General features: G+C 45.1%; 1 protein-coding gene across 1 annotated transcript in view; it reads right to left on the bottom strand.

The window, feature by feature from the left end:
• gpc5a (glypican 5a) overlaps window positions 1-26304 on the bottom strand; it is a 154165-nt gene that overhangs the window by 74519 nt on the left and 53342 nt on the right. Inside the window, exon 6 of the mRNA XM_035392835.1 lies at window positions 10933-11053. Within this exon, the coding sequence (XP_035248726.1) occupies window positions 10933-11053 (121 nt within the window). The remainder of the gene's footprint in view (window positions 1-10932; window positions 11054-26304) is intronic.

Genomic DNA, 26304 nt, shown 5'->3' with positions numbered 1-26304 from the left:
TTGGGCACCTCAACACTAGCCGACAAACGACCCAGCGATATTCAAACCTACACTGGGTTTGAAAAAAAACTTAGTGCCTTAACTGACTACTTACGACTATGCCAATACTTTAATCAAAGTTTCTAAATTTGGGTGGGGGAAGGAGGTGGACGGACATACAATACTGTTGTGTGCGCATACCAACCCAGATCATTTAGCATGGGGGGCGACATAGCTCAGGAGGTAAGAGCGGTTGTCTGGCAGTCGGAGGGTTGCTGGTTTGATCCCCGCCCTGGGCGTGTCGAAGTGTCCCTTAGCAAGACACCTAACCCCTAACTGCTCTGGTGAACGAGAGGCATCAATTGTAAAGCGCTTTGGATAAAAGCGCTATATAAATGCAGTCCATTTACCATTTCCCATTTCTCCAATGCAGACAGCAAAATTACAAAAACGTTTCAATCAGTGTAGCTTCGTTACTTGACCGTTATGAAAACAATTTGAGCATCAGGAGCTCCAGTGTCTTTGGTTGGACAGCTCCTACATACATTGCCTAATGCATAATGCAGTATGCTTTCTTGACTGTACCCCCCCGCCCCCCGCCCCCTTCTCTCCAAGACAACTACAATCAAATTTAGCAAACAAGAGACATTAGCCTCAGAGTATGTGCAGGAACACAGCTCATAAGCAGACAAATGAAATGCCTGCCCCGAAAATCCTTTGTAGTTAATATCCCCGGAGAATCGCCAGCTGCGTTTCATATTTAAAGCTGTTTACAGTTGATTATGAATAAATATAAAGGGCACCTGGCGTAGTCAGTATCAGTATGCTATGCTAAATCAGTGGCCCAATCATCAAACCAGGAAGACAGATGGGCCAAGCTCGCAACAAACAAAGAAAAAGGTGTTCATTAATTCAAAGCACAAGCGTGACCGGCAATGGAGTAAACTCATGCTGAGAAGCAAAAAATATTTAACCCACAGCAGAACGTACATCTTGTTTCCTCCATCTCCCTCCCCCTCTCCTCCTCTTCCTCCACACCTCCCTCGTAACAGGTGAGAGGTTCTTTAAAGAAGCTTGTTTTGATTTCCGGGAGAACCCGCGCGGCAGACAGCGGTGTCTCGCGCGACGTTGCCCTCCCTTCTGATACGGAACAGGTCGCATCCTTCCGTTTGCTCTGTGATGTTCCGCCTGACGCCTGCCTTAATGAGGCAGCTCTGCACGCGAGCACAACGGCGGCCAGCCCCCTTCCTCTGCCGCACACCGCCGAAACATCCGAGGGCCTCTGCTGTAAATGTCAGCTCTTGCGAGACGGGAAGAGGAAAAAGGAACACGGGGAAAATAAAAACTGCCTGTCTCCCTGTCGCCAGCGCCTATCGCTGATAAGCAACATCGCCAGCAAAACTAATGTCAGCGTTTAACTGACGTTACTTTGAAGTCTGCTTCTTCTGACAAATCCTAAATCATTCCCGTCCTTTGGAATCAAAGGATTACTGAGCAATGGGGATCATGGACTACTTCCTTATATTACAGAGTGAACTGCTGGCACCACTCGTTGCTTTCCCTCAGTTAGTAGACTGGGGTGCGGAGGGGTGCTGGTCTAGAGGTAAGTTCATATTAAGGTGTCTGATGGCCTGCGACCATTTTATTTATTCAGCAGCGCAATGTTTACACATTTCAACAAAATATGTTCCTCGGGCCATTGTGACCAGTGATTTCAATAAGTAAGTACTACATCTTTTTGGGAGTTGAAAATTACCCCACGTCCTTCTTTTTTTTAAATTCACATGCGCACACACACACACAATACAATGAAATATATAAAGATACCTGATATTCATAATGCCTATATTACAATATTAGAACAGACAGAACCAGCTGATTAGCCCAAGTATGTATTTGTGGTGCCTGGAGCAGCTCCAAAGGGGAGTGGTCTAGCTCCAAAGGGGTGTGGCCTAGCTCCAAAGAGGAGGATTAGGGTTGCACTCTGGCAGTTTGGAGCTAGGGACACTCCCCATTGGAGCTGCTCCAGGCGCCAGAAACACCCTTCTCGATTAGCCAGAGCAAGCCTGAGATACACCCAAACCACTTCAGAAAAGACCGAACTCTCACCACACAACATAAGACAGCAAAGATGCCCCAACAGAACTGATAAATCCATCGGAAGCACCTGGATTTTATATCCTTTACCACAATGGATTACTTTTTTACTTTTAATAGAGCTTGACACAAACTGCTTGCATTCCTCACACATTGAACATTACTAATGAGCCAGACACATCCATGAGGCCTGACTGTGAAGTGATTTTTTACAGGGTGGAACAGATTTAATCAAGGATTACTGAGCTTATTTATTTTAATTTACAAAAATTACACTGCTAAATACTACACAACATACTCTGTTTGTGGTGGGTGAAATGAAAAGAAAAACATTTTAATTGCAAGAATAATCAAATACAGTTTAAGACAATTATTTCAAAAACCTCTCCATCCATCTCCAGTGATGCAGCAGGAGGACTAACGAGCCACGAGCCTCCGATTCCAGTCTGAGGGGCATTCTCCTTTCCCCGCACAGAAACCCCTCCCCTGCCCAATTCCGCAGTGTTATTTATGAGGGAAACAGGTGCTCAGGGTCGCCAGGGAGAATAAACACCAGCTGTGCCTAGGGAGGAGCAGAGCGGGAGTATAAAACCGATACATGCTGGCTCAGTCATTCTGCGACCGGGAGCTTTATTACACAAACCGTATTTAAAACTGGGGTCATCTGCGCTGAAAACTCAACTTCTGCTTTTCCGGGGGAATTTGCTCATTTCGCAAAAAAAAAATTATGCCAGGAAATCCTCCCCTTTCCTTTAATATACGTGATATAGCTTTTATAATTTCAAAGTAATATCAGAGCCGATTGTGAATACTGCACTGTACACTAACTAACTGTATGGAGACTGTAGTCCCTCTTCCATTTGAAGTGGTGCCCCCCAGTGGTGAACTGCTGTTAATGTGCCCCGCCGAAAGTCCACAGAAAGTAAGATGGACAGATTTACTGAGCCAAATTCAATAACCGCGCCCATCGAGGGCAATTACCTTTAAAAGACCTACTCCATTTTCAAGTGCAAGACAAATATGTCAGCGCCAAAAGAAAAGCCTGAATGAGTTTCCTCCAAAGAATATCACAGCCAGATCTCCAATTCTTGCTATCCATTATCTTAAGACCCATGACCTTACTATGTGATCTTAGATCTTGTCTAAGAGCTAGCAATAACTGCTTGTTAAACTCTCTTTAAAAAATCACAAGGAAACTATCAACTATCAAGGTACTATCAATAAGGTGGCATCAAACAATAACAACATAATGTCAGCTTTTATCATTTGCGCAGAGTATGTAAATGAGCATCAACGCTGGTTCTGGTCCTGAAACGAGTTTCATATTCGGTGGCTAACACTGAGGCAGAGCAGGGGTAGGAAACCCTGCTTCCGGAGTGGCAGTGATGATTTGCCTTTTTGTTCCATCTGAGCTTGACCTCATTAGTTTGATGGACTATTAAAAACCTGAGTCTGACTGTTCAGAGCCGCAATGGTGAGCACCTCCGGTAACACGGTCACCCGTGTCCATTAAACCAGCCAATTAATGCAATTATGGAGCCACGGGTTTGGCTGGAGCAAAAACCAGGAATATCTCTGACACTCCAGGACTAGCGCTGTCTCAACCAGATGCAGAGGACAGCAGTGACCGTGCTAAAGCTGGTATGGCTGCCACTGCCAGTGGTGAGGCCGGGGGGGCACAGTGTGTGTAATGGAGCCCCAGCCCCAATGCCATGGCAACCCCGGCAGTGCAAGCACCCCATAATGTATTAACCGCTCACCTCTGGATTAAATTTCCTCAAGTGCACCATAAGGTAAGCTCTGACTTTATTGTTATATAAATTTGCTTTATGAATTAATTTCCGCAAGCAGCCTAATCCATCGGGTTATGTGCCATATGCGATGTGATTACTATTTTTCCTTTATTATTACGCAAGCGTGGGTGTCCTTTTTTTAGGCTGGTGCTGGGTGTGGCTGTTGTTGAGGCAATAAGAGGGCTTCCCGGTGTTTTATGGCAGTTTTGGTTTCGGTCTTTGATTCTCTTTGTATCTGCTGTGCTTGTCCTTACAGGGGCTTTATTTGATTTCACGTGATGTCAGAGCTGACGCTGACATCTAAATGTCATCTAACTTGGCTTTTGGTGAGTTGACACCGGTCCTTCCCACCCGCTCCAGCGCAGTTAGAGTGGAATAATGACGGACTGTGTGCTTGCTTAGACTAATAACGAGTTCTTATGTCATCAGTATTTCCAAAATGAACACAAGGAGAACTAAGAGTACTTTAACCAAATTTATTCTATTGAACCAAAAATCACAATTATACAATTCATACTGCAAAACTACAACCCGACTCTACTTCGATATTCAGTGTTGCAGGCTGACCTTACTGCCAGTGCTATTCATTACAACAGAGAACCCAATCATGACTGTTTTTTGGCTGGACTGCAACACGGGGCCAGCCCTACAAACGCGAATGTCTGTGACTGACTGAATGACTGAGTGATGAAGTTACACCATTGGTCGGCCGAGTTATGAAGTTACACCATTGGTCAGCCAGAGAGGTCCAGCCATATACTAGGTTTTACTAATCTAATACTACTAATTTTTTTAAAATATATTTTTTGTCAAAACACACAATAAGGGAAACCAATTAGGACATTAAATGCATATTGTTTTTACTGGTGCTGAAACATTTTGTCTCTCTCAGTCCAGTCTATTCTGAACCAGAAGAGGCCAGTCCAATTCACATCCATATGGAACCAAATCAGAGAGCCTCTATCATTTACCTCAGTAAAAATTCTCCATTTGTTTTTTTTTTTGGTTTGTTTTTGTTTTTTTCTTTCCAGCTCTTACTGCATTTCTAAATTGAGAATGCACCACACACAAATCGCACAAGATGCTGCTTTTCAGCATGCCCAATTAAGAGATCAAAGGGCTATCTGCACAAAAAAGCAGTTCTGAGGAACTCTTAATTACTATGTGAGCTCGATATGTATTAATAAAACTAGTTATTAATCGCCAGGGGTCGTCTGCCTTCCCTTCAGAAAGCTGGCCTGTTCAAGGACCAGTACGATAGGTCAGTACCAGCACAGTCACAAACGCCTGATCTTTATCAATATCCCACAGCCTTTCTGACAGCTCTCCACTACTCCACAGCACTAATCGAGAACGAGGAGGGAAAACAACGATTGAATACAGTCTGCTCTCTTCCTCCCCCTCTCTCCCTCTCTCCACTCTCCCCGACTCCCCCTGCTCTTCCCTTGAAAGCAGAAGTACGTTGTGGCAGCGAAGCTCAAAAGATCACAGACTGCATTGCCTTACATAACCTTGCTAGGGTATGCTCATATGCACACAGTTTACACTGCTGGCTGGCACATACAGATACTGTGCTGTATATACCAGGATGATTTTACCCATTTAACAATACACAGCAAACGTGATTCCCCAAGCAATTCAGGTTATGTTCTTTGCTAAAGGGTGCAAAACAAATTCTGGAACTTGCGATTCAAACACGTATCAAAGATTTTTGAGATAAAAGGAACTCCGTGAGACCTTTGGCCCTCAAAGCACTTCAGGCCACAGAACATCAAAAAGAGGATTTCAGAGAAATTCACACCTCTGATCGCTGCGATTTTGGACAATGTAGAAGAGAACACAGAAAATGCCGACTCTCCCTCCAGCCAAACACTTTGAGATGAGACGGCCGCTGTATGTTAAACCTGTTCAAAAACGCCGTGCCGATGCTTCGGGCATTAGCATTCGAACGTAAACACGTAGCCGAGAGAGAGGGAGCTTTGAATTATTCACGAATAAAACGGTCACAGATGCATGAGAATGCGGGATGGGTGGGGGGCAGGAGGGGGGGGGGGGGGCAGAAAGTGGTAAATAATTCATCTATAAACAAAAGGCTGATCGTCATTGATTTCAATTAGACCGAGCGTGCAGGAAAGGGTAATGGATTCCTAGGCCGTCCCGTTCAGGCGGGTCTGATTGGGAGCGGGGGGTTTTCGGGGCGGAGGGCGAACGTTTATTGGGAGGGGTCGATGCGGAGACCTTTGTTATAGATTATATGAATATAGATTTCCCATTTTTACCCAACCCCCGTCCCTTCCCCTCCTGTTTTGGTTGAGGTGGTGATGAGCAGCCTGTCGGGCGGGGTCGAGGCTCTGGGGGAAGGCCTTGTGACTGGAATTCCAGATGGAAAAAAAATCGAATAGCCGTCAGGGAAGGGCAGGAAGTCCGTATTGTAATGAGAATAATTGATTTGTCAGGGTTTTATTATTATTTTATCTGCGTTGACATTTGCATGCAAATGAAGGCTTTTCTCCACTTGACCACACGCACAGAGATTATGGCAAGGACGTTTCTGACAACAAACCCGACAGCGCACCTCCTTTAAACTAGCTCTCACTCAGCCCCTCTCTCTTTCCTGCTCTCTCCCTCTCTTTTGCCTTTTTCACACCAGGAATAATCATTATGCATTAATCACTGCAAGTTAGTCAAGTCTTGTGAGTTTTAATTCTGGCTAGTTTGTACCCTTGGATGCTGGTGCGGTACTTAGGGCCAGTATTTAAGCTGTATCACAGCTGTGTAATTGGGTTATGTAACAGGAGTGAAAATGTAAGCTGCAGTCGCTAAGACACCATGGATAAGAGGCGTGTGGTGAGCTGTTAAATAACAGGGAGATGGATGCTGCTACTCCGATAGCTCAACTACACACCGAAAAAAACCATAACAGCTCATTCTGCATTAAAAACAGTCTGCCTATGACCTCCACTTTCATATGAACAACACTGATTATATGTAACAGGACATAAACAGCCACACGTGGAGGGAGATTGCTGAATATACGTGTAATGCATACTTAAGCCCTCAATTACACACACACTCAAATAAATACACATGCACAATCACACAAGCCATTTTGAGGTGGCATAAGCTTTTTAGCTAATTTACACAAAGACGGATCTGGGTAGATGTGTCGACTGCCCAAAGCCAGTGACATAATGGCACAGTAATGCGTTCTTTGTATTATTCATGAGACGTGAATGACTTGCGATTATCATATCTGCAATAAAAGCTTGTTACTCAGAGAAAGAGAGAGAGCTGTGAGCTAATCGTCTAATAACATTATGCCCAATGGCCCAGCGCTCTATAAAGAGAGGAAACGGTAAAGATTAGGCTAACCATATTCTCCTGGAAACATATAAGTGCCTGACCATACAAACAGGACAACAGAAAACAGCCATACAGCTGTATCAACACCAAAGATGACAGCTGGTGTGGTTTACCCAGTCGGTCAACTGACAAATCTTTGACAGGCGTCCAACATGTAGCAAGGATCCCCTACCATGTCTGACAAATTCCTCTTTTTTATTATGCGCCTTCAACCTAGTGAATCGAAATCATCATCATCATCGTATTATTTCTCATCATACAGTCGGTAAAGTCTCCCAAATCCCACCAATGAATGCAACGGTGAACTACAAATTCAGACCAATTACAGTCCATGATTGGCTAGTATGAGTCAGTGATTGACAGCTCTGCTATTAGGGGGGTTTGTGAAGGCCTCAGTCTCTCCATGATCACGTGTGAAGACTGAATGAAGGAAGACTCGCTTCAGCACTATAACAGATCATAATAACATACTGTAAGAATACATAACGAGGAGAACAGGCTATTCAAGCCATCCAATCAACCCAGCTTGTCATTTACCAACAAACGAGACTGTATCCAGCTCTGCACCCAGCCTGGGCTTGAGCACTCTGAGGGGGTCTCTACCACAGTGATATGGTCTGATAATCTGCTCCTGGTGACTCCCTGTGTCCAGAAATACTGGTCAATATCCACTCAACCAGAAATATCACTTCCTTCATTTATTAATCCCCGTGATGAATCGGAAAATCTCAGCCAGATCCTCCCTAGAGCAAAAGAAGGAAGGAGAAGAAAGCAGATCTGCATTTCAGCAGCCTGGTAAAAGACTGAAGAGGCTGTGCGTATCAGCACTCTGAAGTAGGCAGTGTACTGCACTCCAAGCCAACCACGAACAGGTCTGTGGACACCGTGGTCAGTATGCTCAAAATGAACTCGGTGTACTCCCCGCACCTACAGAGACCTAACTTTATAAATAATGCAAAACCGTACGCAGGAAAGCTGTTTTGTTGAGAGAAAGGACACAACTGAATCAATTTCAACAGTTGAATTTCTACATAACAGGGGGCTTGTTATATAGGCTGTATCAAGGCATATTACAGGCACAATGAGAAAAGGGCTAAAATGTGCAAAACAAGACAAAACACAAAATGGAAAAAGTAGTTAAAGATATACAAAGTGCAGTATTTTTCTTATTTTTTAAAAGTAATTTCTTCAGTCAGGGACCGCACACAAATCAGTGGCATTTCATGCGATTGTCATGTAGTATTTTAGTAATCTGATAGAAGAAATGAGGGCATTTCAGTACTCTGATAAAGGACAGAAGGGTATTTCAGTGCTCTGATAGAGGACAAGGTTATTTCACTACTCTGATAGAGGACAGAAGAGAATTTCAGTGCTCTGATAGAGGACAGAAGGGTATTTCAGTGCTCTTATAGAGGACAGAAGGTTATTTCACTACTCTGATAGAGGACAGAAGGGTATTTCAGTGCTCTGATAGAGGACAGAAGGGTATTTCAGTGCTCTGATAGAGGACAAGGTTATTTCAGTGCTCTGATAGAGGACAGAAGGGTATTTCAGTGCTCTGATAGAGGACAGAAGGGTATTTCACTACTCTGATAGAGGACAGAAGGGTATTTCAGCGCTCTGATAGAGGACAGAAGGGTATTTCGTGCTCTGATAGAGGACAAAAGGGTATTTCAGTGCTCTGATAGAGGACGAGAAAGGGTATTTTTTTTTTTTGACAGAAGGGTATTTCAGTGCTCTGATAGAGGACAGAAAGGTATTTCAGTGCTCTGATAGAGGACAGAAGGGTATTTCAGTGCTCTGATAGAGGACAGAAGGGTATTTCAGTGCTCTGATAGAGGACAGAAGGGTATTTCAGTGCTCCGATAGAGGACAGGAGTATTTCAGTGCTCTGATAGAGGACAGGAGTATTTCAGTGCTCTGATAGAGGACAGAAGGGTATTTCAGTGCTCTGATAGAGGACAGAAGGTTATTTCACTACTCTGATAGAGGACAGAAGGGTATTTCAGTGCTCTGATAGAGGACAGAAGGTTATTTCACTGCTCTGATAGAGGACAGAAGGGTATTTCAGTGCTCTGATAGAGGACAGAAGGGTATTTCAGTGCTCTGATAGAGGACAGAAGGGTATTTCAGTGCTCTGATAGAGGACAGAAGGGTATTTCAGATGGAAGAAAGGACTGCAGGAGACCTGTGGTTCAGAGCTCTGAAGACGGGACCGTGTTCCAGCCCCTTGGAGAGCGGTTTCGGTTCTCTCTCTTTCCCCCGTGAGCGGAGCGCTGTGGTCTGCACTACCCACAGAGCTCTACCAGCGAGAAGGTTAAATACTGCAGCTCTCTGCACTGCTTTAATTACTACACTGAGACGTGTGTGAATCTGGCACTTCCCCATTTCACTCATCTTTATTTAACCTTGACAAAGCACACCTGAGACTGAAGCAGGATCTCTCACTACAGCCTGGAAGAGGTGGAGGGAAAAACACAGAGCAGCGAGAGAGAGGGAGAGAGAGAGAGAATACGAGCGAGAGAGCAAAAGTATGATAGAGCAAGAGTGACAGATACCAAGAGCGAGAGAGAGAATATGAGCGAGAGAGAGGCATTACCATTTTCCCAAGGGCGCGTGAGTGATTAAACTAATCGCTCCTGTCACACAGCATGTCTTCAGTGATTGTTTTAAGCCAGTGCTAATATGAGCGCAAAGACAGAACAGGTGGCAGAGGAAGTCTGTCTGTCTGTCTGTCTGTCTGTCCATCCTTCCACAGAAAGGTGGAGACAGCTGTGGTATGCACTGTTCCCAGGCAAAACCACACATCCTTTGTGTAACTTAATTTTTTTATTTAGCTTATTATTTAGAGTATTATTTAGAGTTTGTAGGACTCATGTTCAATAAAATTTTATGCCTTTTTTTGAATTGTAACTCTGCCTAATTCAGCCCTGCATGTATTTTTAGGGGCATTTCTATGTACTTGTATGCTTTTAGTATTGCTTTTACATAATTCTGTAAAAAATCTGATTCTCCCATTTAGTGCAGTCGTGCTGAGTGGACCCCATATTTCGCTTCCATCTAACATGATAGGCTGGATGACACGGTCAAAGATTTTTGACCAGATTCTAATGGGAATGTTTATTTCATAGAATCTCATTTTAATCTCACCCGATCTCGTTTGCATGTATTCTCTCTCTCTCTCTCTCTCTCCCTCTCTCCCTCCCTGGTGTTAGCGCTGGAGCAATTAACAGACGCAATCAACAGAATCCCCAGCTGTGATCCAAACCGCCCTGCAGAACTGCAGCAGTGCTCTGTCTCCGTCCTGACATCTCCAGCATCTTTAGGGAGCAGTAAATGCGCAGTGCTTCCTGGCGCATCCTGAGACGCTGTTACAGGTGCACAGGCGGGTCCCACAGAAATTGAGATCTCGCCAGCGGTGACTGGCCCCCATCCTACCCCCCCCACCGGGGACGGGAGGGTCTCAGCTGACCGGGACAGCACACCAGCGAGAGAGACAGAGAGAGAGAGAGAGAGAGAGAGAGAGAGAGAGAGAAAGCGAGAGAGCGAGAGAGAGAGAGAGAGATGAAAGGAGGGAAAAGGAGGAATGTGCCGTTTCAGCTGTCAATCACGGAGGGTTTCTGGGCGATGAGCGGGGTGACCCCGCGCGCGGGACGCCCGGGACAGGCTGTCATCAGGGTTCAGCTCCGGCGCGCCTCACCTGATTGATGTGCTTGAGCTTGTCCATGATCTGATTGATCACTGGGTCGGCCTCCTTCACTTTCACCTCTGGGTTAGCCAGCTGAGCTCGAACCCCGTTCCCGACAACCTGTCGAGTGTAGCTGCAGGAGGGGGGGGGGGGGGAGAAATGAAATGTGAAGGAGCTTTCTGTGAGACCCCGTTTAAATTGGGGGGTTGTAGTTTTTCCTACAGGGTGGAATTATCCACCATTTAAATTCAGAACCAAACTACTGAACTATGAACGCAAGGGTAACAGACACAATAAACTGGGCTACAATGTAGGCTACATAGATAAGTATTCTTAGTGGAGAATATATTAAGAATACTTAACCACAAAGAAATGACATCCACCAATGCACACAAATGTGTGCGCACACCCACACATGCCCATTTACATGTAGACACACACATATTTGCATGCAAACAGAGCCATGATTACATGTACACACACCTATAACCTGAGGAATCTTGGTGCCTTAATTGTCGAAAGAACAGGAAACAGTTAAAATATCACCGAATCCATTTTTACCAAAAGGGGTTTTACACAAAAATAACAAAACCCATTCCCTGTGGATCCAGAGTGAGCCTGAAGACAAATAAAAAAATAACTGCAGCAAGAAAATAATTTATTCAATCCATTCACAGAACCACAAAACTCTGACCGAGTTGCTCGTTTTAAAAAGTGACCTCTTGACATCCCTTGGTATTTGAGTTCTTAATTTGCATTATATATGTATTTTTCTGGAAGAGGTGAAATAATGTCATCTAAGAGGGTAAACCCATTGCAGTGTAAGTCCTATTAACAGCACAGTCAAATAATTAGATTTATACTTATCAATTTGGGCAATCAGCGACTTCAGTAATCACCTAAGTAAATTAGGAAAATGGGATAAAAACCATTTGCACTGAACAAACCCTTGAGTTACGGGAAAAAAAAGTTAAGAACAGTTACTGATTAGATTCAGATTGAATTCAAAATGTTTGCATCTCTTCAGTTCTACAGTGTGCGTATGTGTGTATCTATATACTGTATATATATTTTTTAAACCATTTTTTATCAGGCAGGTCAATCAAAGGCATACTATTCAGGATTTCTTTCCTTGCTTCGCAACTGTGTCTACAATCAAAAACGACCCCATCTCCATTCTCAACCCTCCCTACATTCCCGAGATTCACATTCACCTAAGATGTGAATTTAATGAAAAATGCAATGCGTCTCTGTGACCATGGATATTGGTCCATAGTGGTTTAACTGCAGTCATATCCTAAAAAAGTACTTACTTACTAAAAAAGTAAACGTATACGGGACACATATATAGATGTCACATCCAATCAGTAGTTAGTTATTGATGGTCTGACGTAAACATGTGTTCTTATAAACTCTGGTTATGGACACCCAGCTCATTTCCTGTCCCTCCCGCCAAGCCTGCAGCATTTCCGACCCTCACAGAGAAAACAGTCTCCCACATAGCAGACGGAGGTGCCGCCATGCCAACCCTCACCTTCATTCCGCACTCCCACATTCACACACTCACACATTCATTTCCTCACATGGGGGAAGGCCCCGCCTCCTCACCCGTCAATCAAACCCTGATGGCAGGCTGGCAGAACCCCGCCCCAGTCAGGTGCGTTACCGAGCAGCCGCACAGAGGGCCGTCTCTGGCTTCAGAGCTTCCTTTATGAGCCTCTTTTGCTCCTGCACACGTCCCTCACGCTGCCTACGCTGAGTAATTCTCCCTGACTGCAGGCAGGAAACAGACAATCCCGCACAGCGCCTGCTCCCTCATACAAATGGCTCTTTGTCTTACTTTGTCTGGAGCAGTTTATTGTTGCATGGAACCCAGAAACAATGGGAGATGAAAGAGACAGAGGGAGGGATTTCCATTTTTACTGCAGATTCTTCATTTCTAAAATGCACAGCTTGGGAAAAAGACTAAAGACATTTTGCTTTTCTTGATGAAAAAGGCAACTAAAATTTTAGTACTAAAGAAAGTATCCAAAGGAGTATTTGGGACTATATATTTTCACCATACAGAAAGCCATACAGTTTAGGGGTGCTGTGGGAGGGAGTAGAGATATTAGAGAGACAGTGAGAGTGAGAGTGAGAGAGAGATAGAGATAGAGAGAGAATGATTGTGTTTGTGTGTGTGATATTCTGTGTATGTGTGTGAGAATGAGAGATTGAAATTGTGTGTGTGTGTATGTGTGTGTGTGTGTGTGTGTGGTGTTGGTGTGTGTGTGTGAGATATTTCATGTGTATGTGTGAGGGATTGATTGTGTGAGTGTGTGTACGTGAGAGAGAGAGACTGTGTGCGTGCGTGAGAGTGATGGAGAGAGCGATGGAGAGCGAGAAAGTGTGAGACAGAGAGAGAGAGAAAGTGTAAGACGGAGAGAGAGAGATTAATTGCATGTGTGTGAGAGAGAGAGACAGAGGGAGAGAGAGACAGAAAGTGCGAGACAGAGAGAGAGTGTGACAGAGAGAAAGTGACGGAGAGAGAGAGAGAATACCCCCCCTGCAGTGGGACTTATTCTGCCAGTGCTGGAGTCTGCATATTCAAACAGAAGACTAAGGTAAGCGCTTTGGGCGCCTGACTGTAATGCAAAGGGAGTCGGCCCTGGGTACTGTAAGCACAAGCACTTCTGGAAGGCTGACAACTCTTCTGGCTTCAGATCCTCATTAAGGGCATCTACACTACAGCACAAACGCTCCCAATTACACAAACATGCCACATTTCAGTATGAACACGAGAACACAAAGTCTAATCATGGGAGAGGACCCTGGAGACTCCTCATGTCGCATACCGTCAGGGTGGAATTTTATTTAAACACGTTATATTGTCTTTAAAAAATATCGTATCAGCAAAGACATTGTTAGCAGCAGCAGTGCACGCACAATTTTACATTTTTCACTTTTTTTATGTTAGCAGTCATACTGTGTTGGTTCATCTCCAACTGTCAAAATACCAAATGCCACCTTTTTATCACAAGAAAATATGCATACTGCAAAGTATGGAGCAATCATAGATAATTCATTTTCTAAATTGTTTTTCACTATTTTTTTTGTTTTTCCATGAATAGAGAACAGAAACTGTATCCCTCTGATACATGCATGTGTACACATATGCACGCACACGCATGCACATGCACACCACACACACACACACACACACACACACACACACACAAAGTTGACTTCATACTCAGGGGTAAAATTTTAAGAGTGCACTTGACATTTCATGCCTTTGACCTGTATCATCTGTTGAGACAACTGCACTTCCCTGGACCCAGCCTGTACGTGAGGCATTGGGGAGAATTTCGTCACATTACATTACAGGCATTTATCAGACGCTCGTATCCACAGCAACTCACACAACTTTTTACATAGCATTTACATTTCAGCCAATTATACAGCTGGACATATACTGAAGCAATGCGGGTTAAGTACCTTGCTCAAGGGTGCAACAGCAATGTCCAACCTGGGAATCAAACTTTCGGTTATAAGACCAGCTCCTTACCCATTATGCTACACTGCCGCCCCGTGCCATGAAGCCGTGGCCTTGCACAGTCGTCTGACTGCGCTGCACAGGGACCCATCTGGGCCCGTTCCACTGGCTCCCCCCGGCCCGCTTCCCGCCAGTTTGAAGAGATCAGCTATGGGCTTGGAAGTCCATGCCTCACAATTGAGCGCTGGCGGCCTGAGCCCGGAGCAGCCTGCGCCCAGAATCTTATGGCCTTGTTTGGCGGTAATTCTGGCAAGCGGAGTCCAGATGAGCAGGACGGCGGCGGATGCACATCCATTCATGAAATCGCTACCACCTGGGACCCAGCACGATCACGCTGTGTGTGTGTGTGTGTGTGTGCACGTGTGTGTCTGTCTATCTGTGTGTGTGTGTATGTGTGTGTCTGTCTATCTGTGTGTGTGTGTGCGCGTGGGTGCGTTGGTGTGTGTGTCTATCTGTGTGTGTGTGTGTGTCTGTGTGTGTGTGCGTGAGTGTGTGTGCGTGCGCGCGTGGGTGCGTTGGTGTGTGTGTCTATCTGTGTGTGTGTGTGTGCGCGTGGGTGTGCACGTGTGCAACTATATTTGTGTGTCTGTGTGTGTGCATGCCTGCGTGTGTGTGTGTGCGTGCGTGTGTGTGTGTACTTGTGTATGCGTACGGGAGAGGGGGCGTGCTTACACCTAAATAAATTCATTATAAATCCAGGGCGCACACGTTATTAAGCCGTTTAATGCCGGTATTCCGGATTGCTTTCATTTTAATTAAACCATCCATCTATGCAGGAGGAGTTAACAGAGACACAGAGCATGTCTGGGAGGGACGTGGCACAGAGGGCCACTAATGACTCCCACTGCCGACTCCGCTCCCCCCAGGTTGGGCTCACAATGATTAATTCCACATCAGGGCAGTAATAACCCTGCCAGCTGCGTTCCGTTCTTTCCTTTTATTTTTTTACCCGTTACTCCAAAAACAAGGGAGGCGTGAGCCCCGCTGAACGCCCCGCTGTACGCCCCTGCCTCGGCTCACACCTGGCCTGTTCCCTTCCAGCTGAGCAGCACCAGGAACGCGCAAAAAAAAAAAAAAAAGACCGGACTTCACTACTCAATGAGACGCATGCAAGTAGTGAAGCATATAAGTGCAGGACTGTAACCAAAACAGATGTCATTCATAGGAGAATGACAGAAGTATCCAAGATCACTGGGAATGTCAATAGTTTCTTTTACATAGTGACTTAATAATTAATCTTTGAAATTTCTTTTCTTGACTTATCCAAGGGGTCAGCTGAAAGAATATCATGTCATTTTTTTAACATCATGCGATTGGCTTGTCTAGTCTCGTCTATCCCTCGTCCTGATTGTGGTATCTCCGTCTGGCACAGTGCCCCTGCAGCAGATAAACAGGCTGCCCGTGGCGCGGTAAACACCCGGCCCGGCTGAGTTTAGCAGCACGGGGCCCTCTCCGTGGGAGCCTGGCGCTGGCGCAGGAACGGCAGCGGGTCTCCCACTGCCGCCGGCGTTCTCAGACAGAGGGCCGCAGGACGAGACGGCTGACCTGCAGGTGAACCCGAGCTCTTCTGCTTCGCTGGCGCGATCCCCCCGTGGCCCCGGCGAAACAAGCCGCCTTAACGCGATAATGATGCTAATTAGCAAAGTGGCTGGTACGCTGGTTACCTGATTGCTCTCACGGATGGTGGGTTTGCCTGGAGGAGGAGAAGCGCCAGCAGGTGGGTGAGGGGGGTGGAAAGGGCAGGGTTAAAGGCCTACTATGCAGGAATTTTTTCCTTGAAAATATTAGAAAGTAACCATGCTCAGTCATGTCCACGACACTGACAATCTCCGTCTTCGCGCACATTTGCTAAATTTGTGCTCCTCTGCCTGCATTTCTTCTTCTAAAATGTGTTTGGGATGTTTCTGTGTGTGGCATGCTTTTCTGTGTGAGGAGGGGAGGGTGTGGCTAGAGCCTGTGGAGTGAGACCAGGCTTTAGCATAGCATTTTTAGCGAACTACTACAATGGCGGAGGTGAAGAAGCACAAGTACAGCAAAGTGAAATGACAAGCCGACAGGGCTCATAACCTTGGAATCGCTTTTCCTCCATGGTGAAAGTGATCAAATACGGAGATCACTAAATATTTTATACAAAATATAAAAAAGGGTGTGAGTGGGTGGTATTGAGGACAGAGGAGGAAACACTTTTGACTGCAAACGTCTTTGATTGCTTTTAAGGCATGCGATATGCACACATGCAACCACTTGGGGGGAGGCGGGGGGCTGGGGGGGGGAGGAGGGATGTCCCCACACTTCCCACGATTTGAGGTGAGCACACACACGTGCACATACTCAGCACTTACCCAAGAAAAAAAGGCCTGTTCTTTTATTATAATTAATTAGGCTTGAAAAACCAACTCACTGCCCTCCTTATTATTTGTCCCTTTTCCACATCAATATTTCTGCTACTCCTCCTACAGCTTTTCAGCCAGGCCAGAATCTGAACAACATGCCTCTGCAGCTGCCACAGATAGACAGCCTCTCCTGAAAAGCTTGTAACGGACAAACTCTCTGGCGAGGTGAGCAACAGCAACATCAATGCGAGTTCAACTCAAACTAATATTTAGTTTCCTGTTAGTTATAATTCTTGCGAGCAAACATACATATTTCAACATTGGCCTTGCCAAGCCAACTCAAAGTTTGCAATCAAGCTTTCCTTTTATATATCTTTAGTTTTATTTATTTACAGTTTTTTTTTTACACACCCTTAGGACCCTAGTTCTGCTGGCACATGGATACTTTACAACGTGCTCTCGCAGAAATACAGGCCTCCAGCGTACCAGGGCAGGGAAACAGAGAGGGGGCCCTGTTTTCTGAAAAGGTGTCGGGCGACGAGGAACAGCCGACGTATGGAAGCGTTCATCGCCAGCCATTCGTCATCGAACGAGGGCACCGCCAGAAAACTAATTTACCAGACTCACTTCTGTCTTTGGAGAAGAAGAGAAAAAAATCCCCAACACAATCTTTCCCACAGCTTGTGGCGGTCTGCTGCTCTTGGAGAGGATCACAGAGACGGCCCGAGTCTGCCGCTGTGGAAAGCACGGCACCGCTTTCTCTCCATAATCAAATTTTTTTCCTTCCGCCGTCTGTTTGCCGCTCTGCGACGAGTAGAAGTGAGATGAAAACACTGGTTTCGGTGGCACACAACAGTCTACGAGGCGATGGGAATACCGCGCGCGTCACGTGTGCGTTCTGCGTGACCGATCCTCCGTGGCTCGGATAAGAGACGTAATAACCTGGCCGGGCTGCAGCAGGCTGCTTAGCGTCACACAGGACGCTCGTAACGCACGGGCAGGAGACGCGCACGGGCTCAGCCGTTAAACAGAAAACATCTTGTAATGAAAATCACGAGCAAGGCCGACTGGAACCCACATGCAAACAGTCCGGTTACAAAGGGACAGCAAAGCCCACGCCACCTTCCATACTTCATATCTCACGGTTACCGAGGCGACCAAGGCAGCTCTGAGCCAAAACGGAGAGCAGAGCGCACGGTTTCACACGGTCTCTGAAGACTCACTTACTCTGGCACGCCTCACATACATCTCAGTACGGTCGGCGGGGTGGGGCGAGCACCCAACCTACCCACGGGTATCAGGAGACAGTTTTTGTGTGCAACAATATTTAAGATATAAGAAGCTTCTGATGGTCTGCCAACTTTATAATAGCTGATATGGGAGCAGTCCTGGTTTGTGGGCTAAAGCAAGAAAATGTGCTTCAAGTAACTGCAAAAAGCAGTTTTTTTTTAGGGTGATGTTATGTCTCCAGAGGAGGTACATATGAACAGACAATAACACTCCTTCAGAATTATAAGCATAAACATCAGTTGTTATAGAATGACGGTAGTTCTTCCGCTCTCCGGCTGCATGCACCATTGGAAATTTTTCCAGGTGAAAAACAAGATGTTATTTCATCAAGAATAATCAGGTTATATTCACACGCGCAACCTCAGGAGACGTAACATTGCTGAACAAGTTGTTTTGGAGTTAGCAGCTTCTTGAAGTGTATTGTCTAGCTGTAGACCACAAATCCCCCAATATCAACCTTTATAAAACCAGCAGGTCATCAAAATCTTCAGTAAATATCTATAATATCCACCACTGACCACTAAAAAACTGTCTGGGACAAGGCGTGGAATGTTCTCTTTTCATAGAACAGGGTATTGTTTGCGAATACAAATGGAGAACATAACAAAATTTGTTTTGTGTCAGAAGGCAAAAACATTTGTAGTTCATTTCATCCTGATAATCCTGCCATTTCATCCTGCTCCTGTCGCAAGTGTCATAACAATATTATGAAAGACATACATTTATTGTGTTATTATTGTGAGTTGGCATATGGCAGAAATTGTTATTTTGATCAGAGCGCAAGTGAATTGGAGTAAAACACAGATTGAGAAATGTCCTGCGTTCCAAAGACGCAGCTTTCCATGGGCTAGTGCGACCACTGATGCTGCAGTTGCTCTTATTGTAACAAAAGCAAGTACCACTACACCGATAAGCTATATTCACCCAGCTATACCTATCATTATCAAAGAAAGAAAGAGGAGACATTGTAGAGTCTAATGATGTGAGTTTTCAGTCTGCGTCGGACGATGGGTATAGATTCTGCTGCCCTGACTGAAGTGGGAAGCTCATTCCACCACCAGGAGGCCAGAACAGACAGGAGGCGTGACCTGGAAGTGTAAACTCATTGAGAGGAGCACAGAGAAGCAGTTTCTCACTGTTAACCCCCAGCATCTCATTCTGTCATTTTAAATGAACACGGGAACTAATGCAACACAAAAAGCTGGTCTTTCCTTCAACCCCCTCACCCAAAAAAATAAATAAATGCATTTATCTCTCTTAAGCCAAAAAGTAATTCCCGAACAATGGCAAAGAGAGCCAGGTTCTTTATTGATGTCTTTGGACAAACAAGTATAAATCAATCTTCTGGAACACTGAGCGGGGACACATTATACTGACAAGTCACTGACAAAAATACAGAGCCTTTTCTTAAACCGCAGCAACGGGCAAGAAAAAATACAATTCAGACTAAGCCCGGGATTCAAAGGACTTGTCCTTAAGATTAAAAAAATACAAATCACAGCAAATGCTTCTTGTCACGTTTTTTGTGAAGACTGAAGAGACAAAGCATTTGTGCATTTACATGCATAGTGCCAGTTCACAATACAGGAAGGAATCTGTCATTATTTACATCAAGGTAAACAATACACGTTGCATTCATGAGTTTTTGTTTCTCAGGAAATATGCAGCAGTCTTTTAAATGATTCCATACAATGAGCGAACAATCCAGTAAAACCGTCCACTTGCTTGCATATCTTATGTGAGTGCATTGTGCACGGAGTTCATCTAAGCACTCCCTGGTATTGAGTTGGAAAGCATTATCATGATGCCCAGGACAGACAACAATGGCTCGGGATTCATTGCCTTTCACTGTCTGCTTGTTCTTCTCCCTCTATGGTTGGGCCATCTCACTTGGAACAATGCGAGAACTGGCGTGATGCCAATCTCTATACAAAAGCACAAAAGTTGCCAAGGACAGTTACAGGTTACAGAGTATGAGAGAGAGAAGGAAAGAGAGAGAGCACAATAGAGCGATAGAGAGAGAAGGAAAGTGAGAGAACACAAAAGAGAGAGAAGGAAAGCGACAGAGCGTGCAATGGAGAGAGAACAGGAAACTGAGAGAGTGCAATAGAGAAAGAGAGAGCGATATAGAGAGAGAGTGCTTTGTATGGTAATAAACTGCAGAGGCAAATTGCTATCAAACGTCATCTTCTTCTAACAGCCACTGGCAGATGAAGGAGCGCGGAGCTTTGGAGCAAACAGCCTCAGACGTGGCTGAGAGTGCTCTCTTTTCCAGAGAGCTGCAAAGCCCACAAGGCCTTACAGGCGTCCCTCTCAGCGGCAGTTCATATAAACCCAGCTCAATAAGCGCCGCTTTTTATTTCCCACATGAACATTTGTGCTGGTGCTGACACACAACACAACTGGGACGGAATAAAGCCAGGGAGTAGGCAAAACCGCACATCCTCGTTTTTGGCTTTTTTTTCACCCCCTTTCACAGAAAACATATGGGAAACGATCAAAAACGTGCGTCGCAGGGACTGCGCGTTCTCGCAGGCGCTCAAACTCGTGCACATGCACACGAGTGCCGCAGTGCATTTATTCAGAGATAGTTCCCTTTCTGAAGTTTTTGAGAGTATTTCCAGTTTTAGTGTGTTTATGTTATTTTAGTGCGAGGATATTTTAGATATTTACCCAACTTTCTGACGACATATCGGCTTTACAGTGGCTAGCATAGGGCTGACGATGGGTTTGAAGCAAGAAAATACAGTAAAAAGACAGCTTGCTCAGTGAATACATTCATTTTATTACATTTATAAACATAAATTTCAGTTTTTATTATTTTACGCATGCATTCATTTTCTTGGTTCACAAGCGGAGGCGAGCTCTTCAATCCCAAGGTCCAGGGAGGTGTGGTTCAGATACGGCCTGCTGGGCCACGGGGTTGTGACCTCCCCGCCTGCGTTCTCGTACGCATAACGACAGTCAAGCTACTCACAAACCGAATCTCCAGTTACGTTCGACTGTGAAACAGAAGAGTTTCAGCGACGTCACTGAACGTTAGTTATTCAAGCTGGGATGAGAAGGTGCAACAGAAGGTGCCTCTGAGGTCAGAAAGGGAAGGTGTGCTGATCTGAGACCCACTAGCCGCATTTTCAATAGTTCTGGGTTGCTTAGCTGGTGAAAGTGACTGAGTCCGTTTAGTCATTTCTTTTCCGGGAAGTCGGAACCGAACAAGCACAGGGCTGTTGATTTATGCTGCTTTGAGGTCATCTCTGTCGTGCAGCTCTTTCCTTCTCCCCATGCGCACCACTCCTGACATTTGAATCAGCACCACTTTTTTCCCTGAGCACTAGTTTCAGGCTGCAGGCGCCATAATAATTTCAACCAAAAAATGAGACTAAATGCGTTTTGAGAAATAACAGATAAATAAATAAATAAATAAATAAATCGGGCAATACGCCCACAACATCAGGAGCCATGACATTACTGCACAAGCTCAACTGGAGTTAGCTGAAGTTCATTTCCTTCAATCCATAAACCACAAACCCGTTTGATGCCCGTACACCAGCCATTCTAAGGCCAGCAGGCTGTCAGAAACTACATTACACATCTAAAATATCTGTCTTTGCACAGGAAAAACTGTCTTGGCCAATTCAATACAAGCACCAAAACTGAAATAATTTTAAAACTTTTTTTGAAAACTCAGAAAGTGCACTATACTTTTAAGATGTACATTTGTATAAATAGAAAAATTACTGGAAAGATGCATCTTCTAAGGAAATTTGGTACTTCTGGAACTTCAGAACCCATTGTTTTAATCATTGCAATTCAATCAATATAATTGTTTAAATTGCGCTATGTGAATACAGCTAAGCAGATAATATAGTACGCAGAATGCAGCTGCTACAATCACTCACTGAATTACACATTAAATCATGAAAACTTTGAAAAAATTATCATTTAAATTGAACCACTAAAACACACACACACACACGCACACGCACACGCACAAACCTACATGAAAAGGACCAACTGTCCTAACTACGCCACTCTTTGTTCTCATTCAAATGGCACCTGCCTTATTCCGAATGAATGCTTATTATGACTTCAATCATAGCGTATTAGCAGTTGCAGAAAGCCCGCCCACGCTGGGCCCGGAGCCAGAAGAGCGCTAAAGGCTGCCTTTAAGGGAAAAACGGCGACGGAACGGGATTCGCCCGAGCGGAGGTTTGCGGAGACGGAGAGCGAAATTGCTCTCGGCGCGGTCCTCACGTCACCCTGTACTGCACTTAGCCGTGACCGCCTCGTCAGACGCGGCGAACGGTTAGCCCAGGAAACCGCGGAAAGCAGAGGCGGCGATAGGCTAATGTGGAAAAATTATTATGAGGATGCTAATCGGGTTGCCAGGCACCCGGACCTAGTACAGAAAGCTCTGCGTGTCGCAGAATGCACTGGATTAACACCACTCCCCCCCCCCCCCCCCCCCCAGTAAAGTGCACCATTCTCCTCTACATTCCATAGTTCTGGGACAGAGTTACTGGCACATGAAGGGACTGATGAACATATGGATACACTGATGACTGATGAAGCCCACACCCTGGGGTTTGTACCTTGCTGATGCTCGAGGAGAACAGTTTGCATCAGGCAGTCTGTCATCAGGAGAAATGCTAAATTCGAAATCACTGCAGTGTCACTACACCAAAAGCGTCACTGCGCGCGCACACACACACACACACACACACACACACACACACACACACACAGTGTCACTGCACTGATTAAAGGCCTTTGTGCACTTCAAACACAAAGCCCTCTTGTCAGTGTTGTATAGATTTATGGCCACTTTCTTCCCTTACATAAAATGATTTTGTGTGCCAATTATTGATAGCTGCAAACAATGAGTAACAAATACTTGTTCATTATTCATGTATTCTTTGATAAAATATTTCAAGCTGTTAACAACAAAGTACACACTAAACTGAACCCTGGCTCAATTCCCACCCTGATTCACAAACCTTCTACGGTATTGTAGAATGTAATCAAAACCCAATCACACAATTACTTAATGTTTATTTCCCACTCAAAAACCTCGCAAACATTGGATAGGAGGAATTCATACAAAAGCAGGCATTTGTGTGTGTGTGTGTGTGTGTGTCCAGACTGAGCAATCTTGGGCAAGATTGCTCAGTCTGGAAAGCTGCTATTTTGCAAGGTGCCAACAGCTGTGAAAGCCAGCAGGCAGACCAAGCTGAGAACACGCGTGCTCAAGGAAAAGCCCGTACAGTCCCTGTCTCCTCTCCCAACCAACAACCCCCCCGTCTGAGCAAGGACAGGCCTCTTCAGCCACCTGAGGATCCGCGCTGCCAAAAGCCGGGATGACCATGAAGAAATGAAAGTGGATGCTGTGTGTGTGTGTGTGTGTGTATGTGTGCGTGTGTGTGAATGTGAATTCCTGGATTCCCAAATTCTCCAAAAAATTGTGAGAGGAGACCAGGGTGAGGAGCTGCCAATTGCGCCGGGTTAAAAACAAATTAATCTGCCACCAAATATGTTCCAATCAATGGGACCTGGTGAGCCGTGCAGGCGCATTGATTTGTGTCAGGCTGACGGGCTGGAGAGCAGGCCCCGGAATAATTGAAAGGGTCTCATTTGTGTCTTGTGACGTGTGTTACAACGCTTGTTTGGAGGGGAATGAAGCTATTTAAGATGGGGGGGGGGTGTAGAATATAACTGAGGGGTGCCAAGTGCCTTTAGCGATCAGGAAGGAAGCGAGGACCTGCAGAAGCGCTGCCGTTCCAGCGTTTTACAGACGACCGGGCCTCCGGAAATCCATACGGCCGTCCAAACAGCCCTCGCGTCGTTAGACGAATCACGTGGCACGATGCAGCGGGGAGGGGAGGTCTGGCAGAAACACGATCGCAACTCGCCTCCTTTTACGCAGAAAGCCTGCGCTGTATAAATGCATAAATGTCACTGTTTCAGCAGCGTGGAACTTTGCCTCCGTCGGCTGACAGGGTGCAGGCACTGGGTCACTCCAGTCTGTAATGGGTGTATAAAATACGCTCTGATTTTTACGATCTGATCGTATGCCAACTGACACACCATCCAAATGAGAAGGCAATAAAAAATCTAGGACAGCTGATTTTTATGTTTGTTTTTAAAGGATCACCCCCCTCCATCGGCAACGACAGTTAATGTTTCATAGGCTGAGAATCTTCTGGGGGGGAGGGTTGGGGGGCATCTGCTTGCCCATATAAAATAAACGACTCCTACTGCCTGATTTTAAAATGCCTCTGGCAGTAAGTATCATGCAGAGGAAGGTGGTGGGAGTGCAGTTGGGCGACCGGCTCTCTTTATGTGATAATTAGCGAGCGTCCCTCGGCGAGCCCAGCTGAAGCCAGTGATTAAATAAGGGGCTGAGATCCACTGCACCTGAGAGAGGCCTGTGGGCATCACGTACTGATCCCCCATTACGGGGGATTTATAACTGCAGATCCCGCTGCTTACTGACCTCATCACGCGGCACGTACAGGGGTGGCACTGCAGCCTCCCATAATGCACTGCAGCGTATTCTGTTAGACAAAAAAAAAACAAGTGCAGGGAGAGTGCATACATGGGCTTGGAGGGGAAATGATCAAAACGCCCTGTCTCTTGCTTAGTATGGGCTGTTTTGATAATTGGTGGCCCAAATGAACATTAAATCAGTTGATCAATCCTGTTCAAATAAGAACCTTATGATTTAATCTGTTCCCTCTCATGTTGGTTCTTTTCAACTACTTTCATTTCATTTAATTCCTCCTAGTCAAAAGGGCCCGTGGCTGTGGATTAGAAAGCTGAAGGTACACAATGTTTACTTTTTTTTGTTCCCTTGATTTACATAACCCTGCTTTGCATTCTTTTTTTAAAACAAGAGGTTTTCACTGTGACTTGAAAATGAAAAACACAAGCATAAAAAGAAAATTCAAGAACAAAAAGGTGTGAAACGCAAAGAAAACTAAAACTTGTGACCTTAGCGACAAAAAACAGACAAAAACTCAGGACCCTGAGACGCACCACACAATTTCAACATCCATTGCCAAAAATGAAATTAAGCCCAGTATGTATCCGATTTCCACTTGAAGGCTGTTATTTTTTAAAAATGTTTTTAGTTTTGCACTTCAGAGCCACTATGGTTCTCTCTTAGGACAAATGGTCACATTTTTTAACCACTGCCACCCAGTGGAAGGCATGCCACTAATTTACTGTGTGTACAGCCCTTCCAAGCCTATTTACGTCTGTGGTGAGGTCACAAGTTGCCTATATCCACTTTCACGTTGACAGCCAATCCACCAATACCGGAACAGATTCTAAAAAGGCTCTGCGGATACTCGGCTAGGGAAGTTCAGTCTCCCTACCACTGAAACGGAAACATTTTACGCATCGAGACCAAGTGCAGTTCCGTGGAAATGGACGTTCTGTACTACAGTCAGCACTGGCAACTCCTATTACTAAACCACAGCCTCCTGTAGTTAAGAAAAATAGACTATGGGTAACATGCAGGAAGAAGCCGATTATGTGGCCAGTCTGAAGAACATGTGACATCACCGGAGGAAGAGCTCACGCACTCCATCAATCAGGCGTTCTGAGGAACTAATAAGAACCAAAGCGAAGGCATAAGCAAAACATCCTGTCTGTCTGATGCAAGCGTTCCAGAAATATACTGGAGTGTGCAACCTTCCTTTGCTCATTCATATTACTCTCTGCGGGTTTGCATCTAATGCACTGGGTCTACCCACCTCCTTTCCTCAATTTAATTGACCAGAAACATAAACAATATCTACCACATATTATACATTTGCAACATTCCATAAATCTGGCACTGTAATGACTGAAACAGACTGATATGGTGGTCTAACCAATAACAGCCTTCCTGTCTGAATCAAGTCTTTGCAGAAATATAAACAAACATTATGCAAAACTTGTATAAAGTTTATTTCCCTGGAAACTGCAGGAACGCAATTTGCAAGGTGTACACGTTCTCGAAAATTGGCCGGTTCTTGTTTTTCTTTTATGATAATTTGGTTATTTTACAATTTGAATAGGAAGGCAGTGTTGCAAGCTTTCCTAAGAGCTGGGAAGGGCTTGTAATACTAGCAGTAAATAGGAAAATGTGTATTTCATATGCTTTAGGTTACACAGAGTGTACAGTTTTAAGGCCAGACATTACCTTCCATTTGCCCGTCTCTGATTAAAAGTTAATTATTA

The sequence above is a fragment of the Anguilla anguilla genome, chromosome 15 (genome assembly GCF_013347855.1).
Source record: "Anguilla anguilla isolate fAngAng1 chromosome 15, fAngAng1.pri, whole genome shotgun sequence".
Classification (NCBI taxonomy): domain Eukaryota; kingdom Metazoa; phylum Chordata; class Actinopteri; order Anguilliformes; family Anguillidae; genus Anguilla; species Anguilla anguilla.
This window is presented reverse-complemented; position numbering and strand designations above follow the sequence as displayed.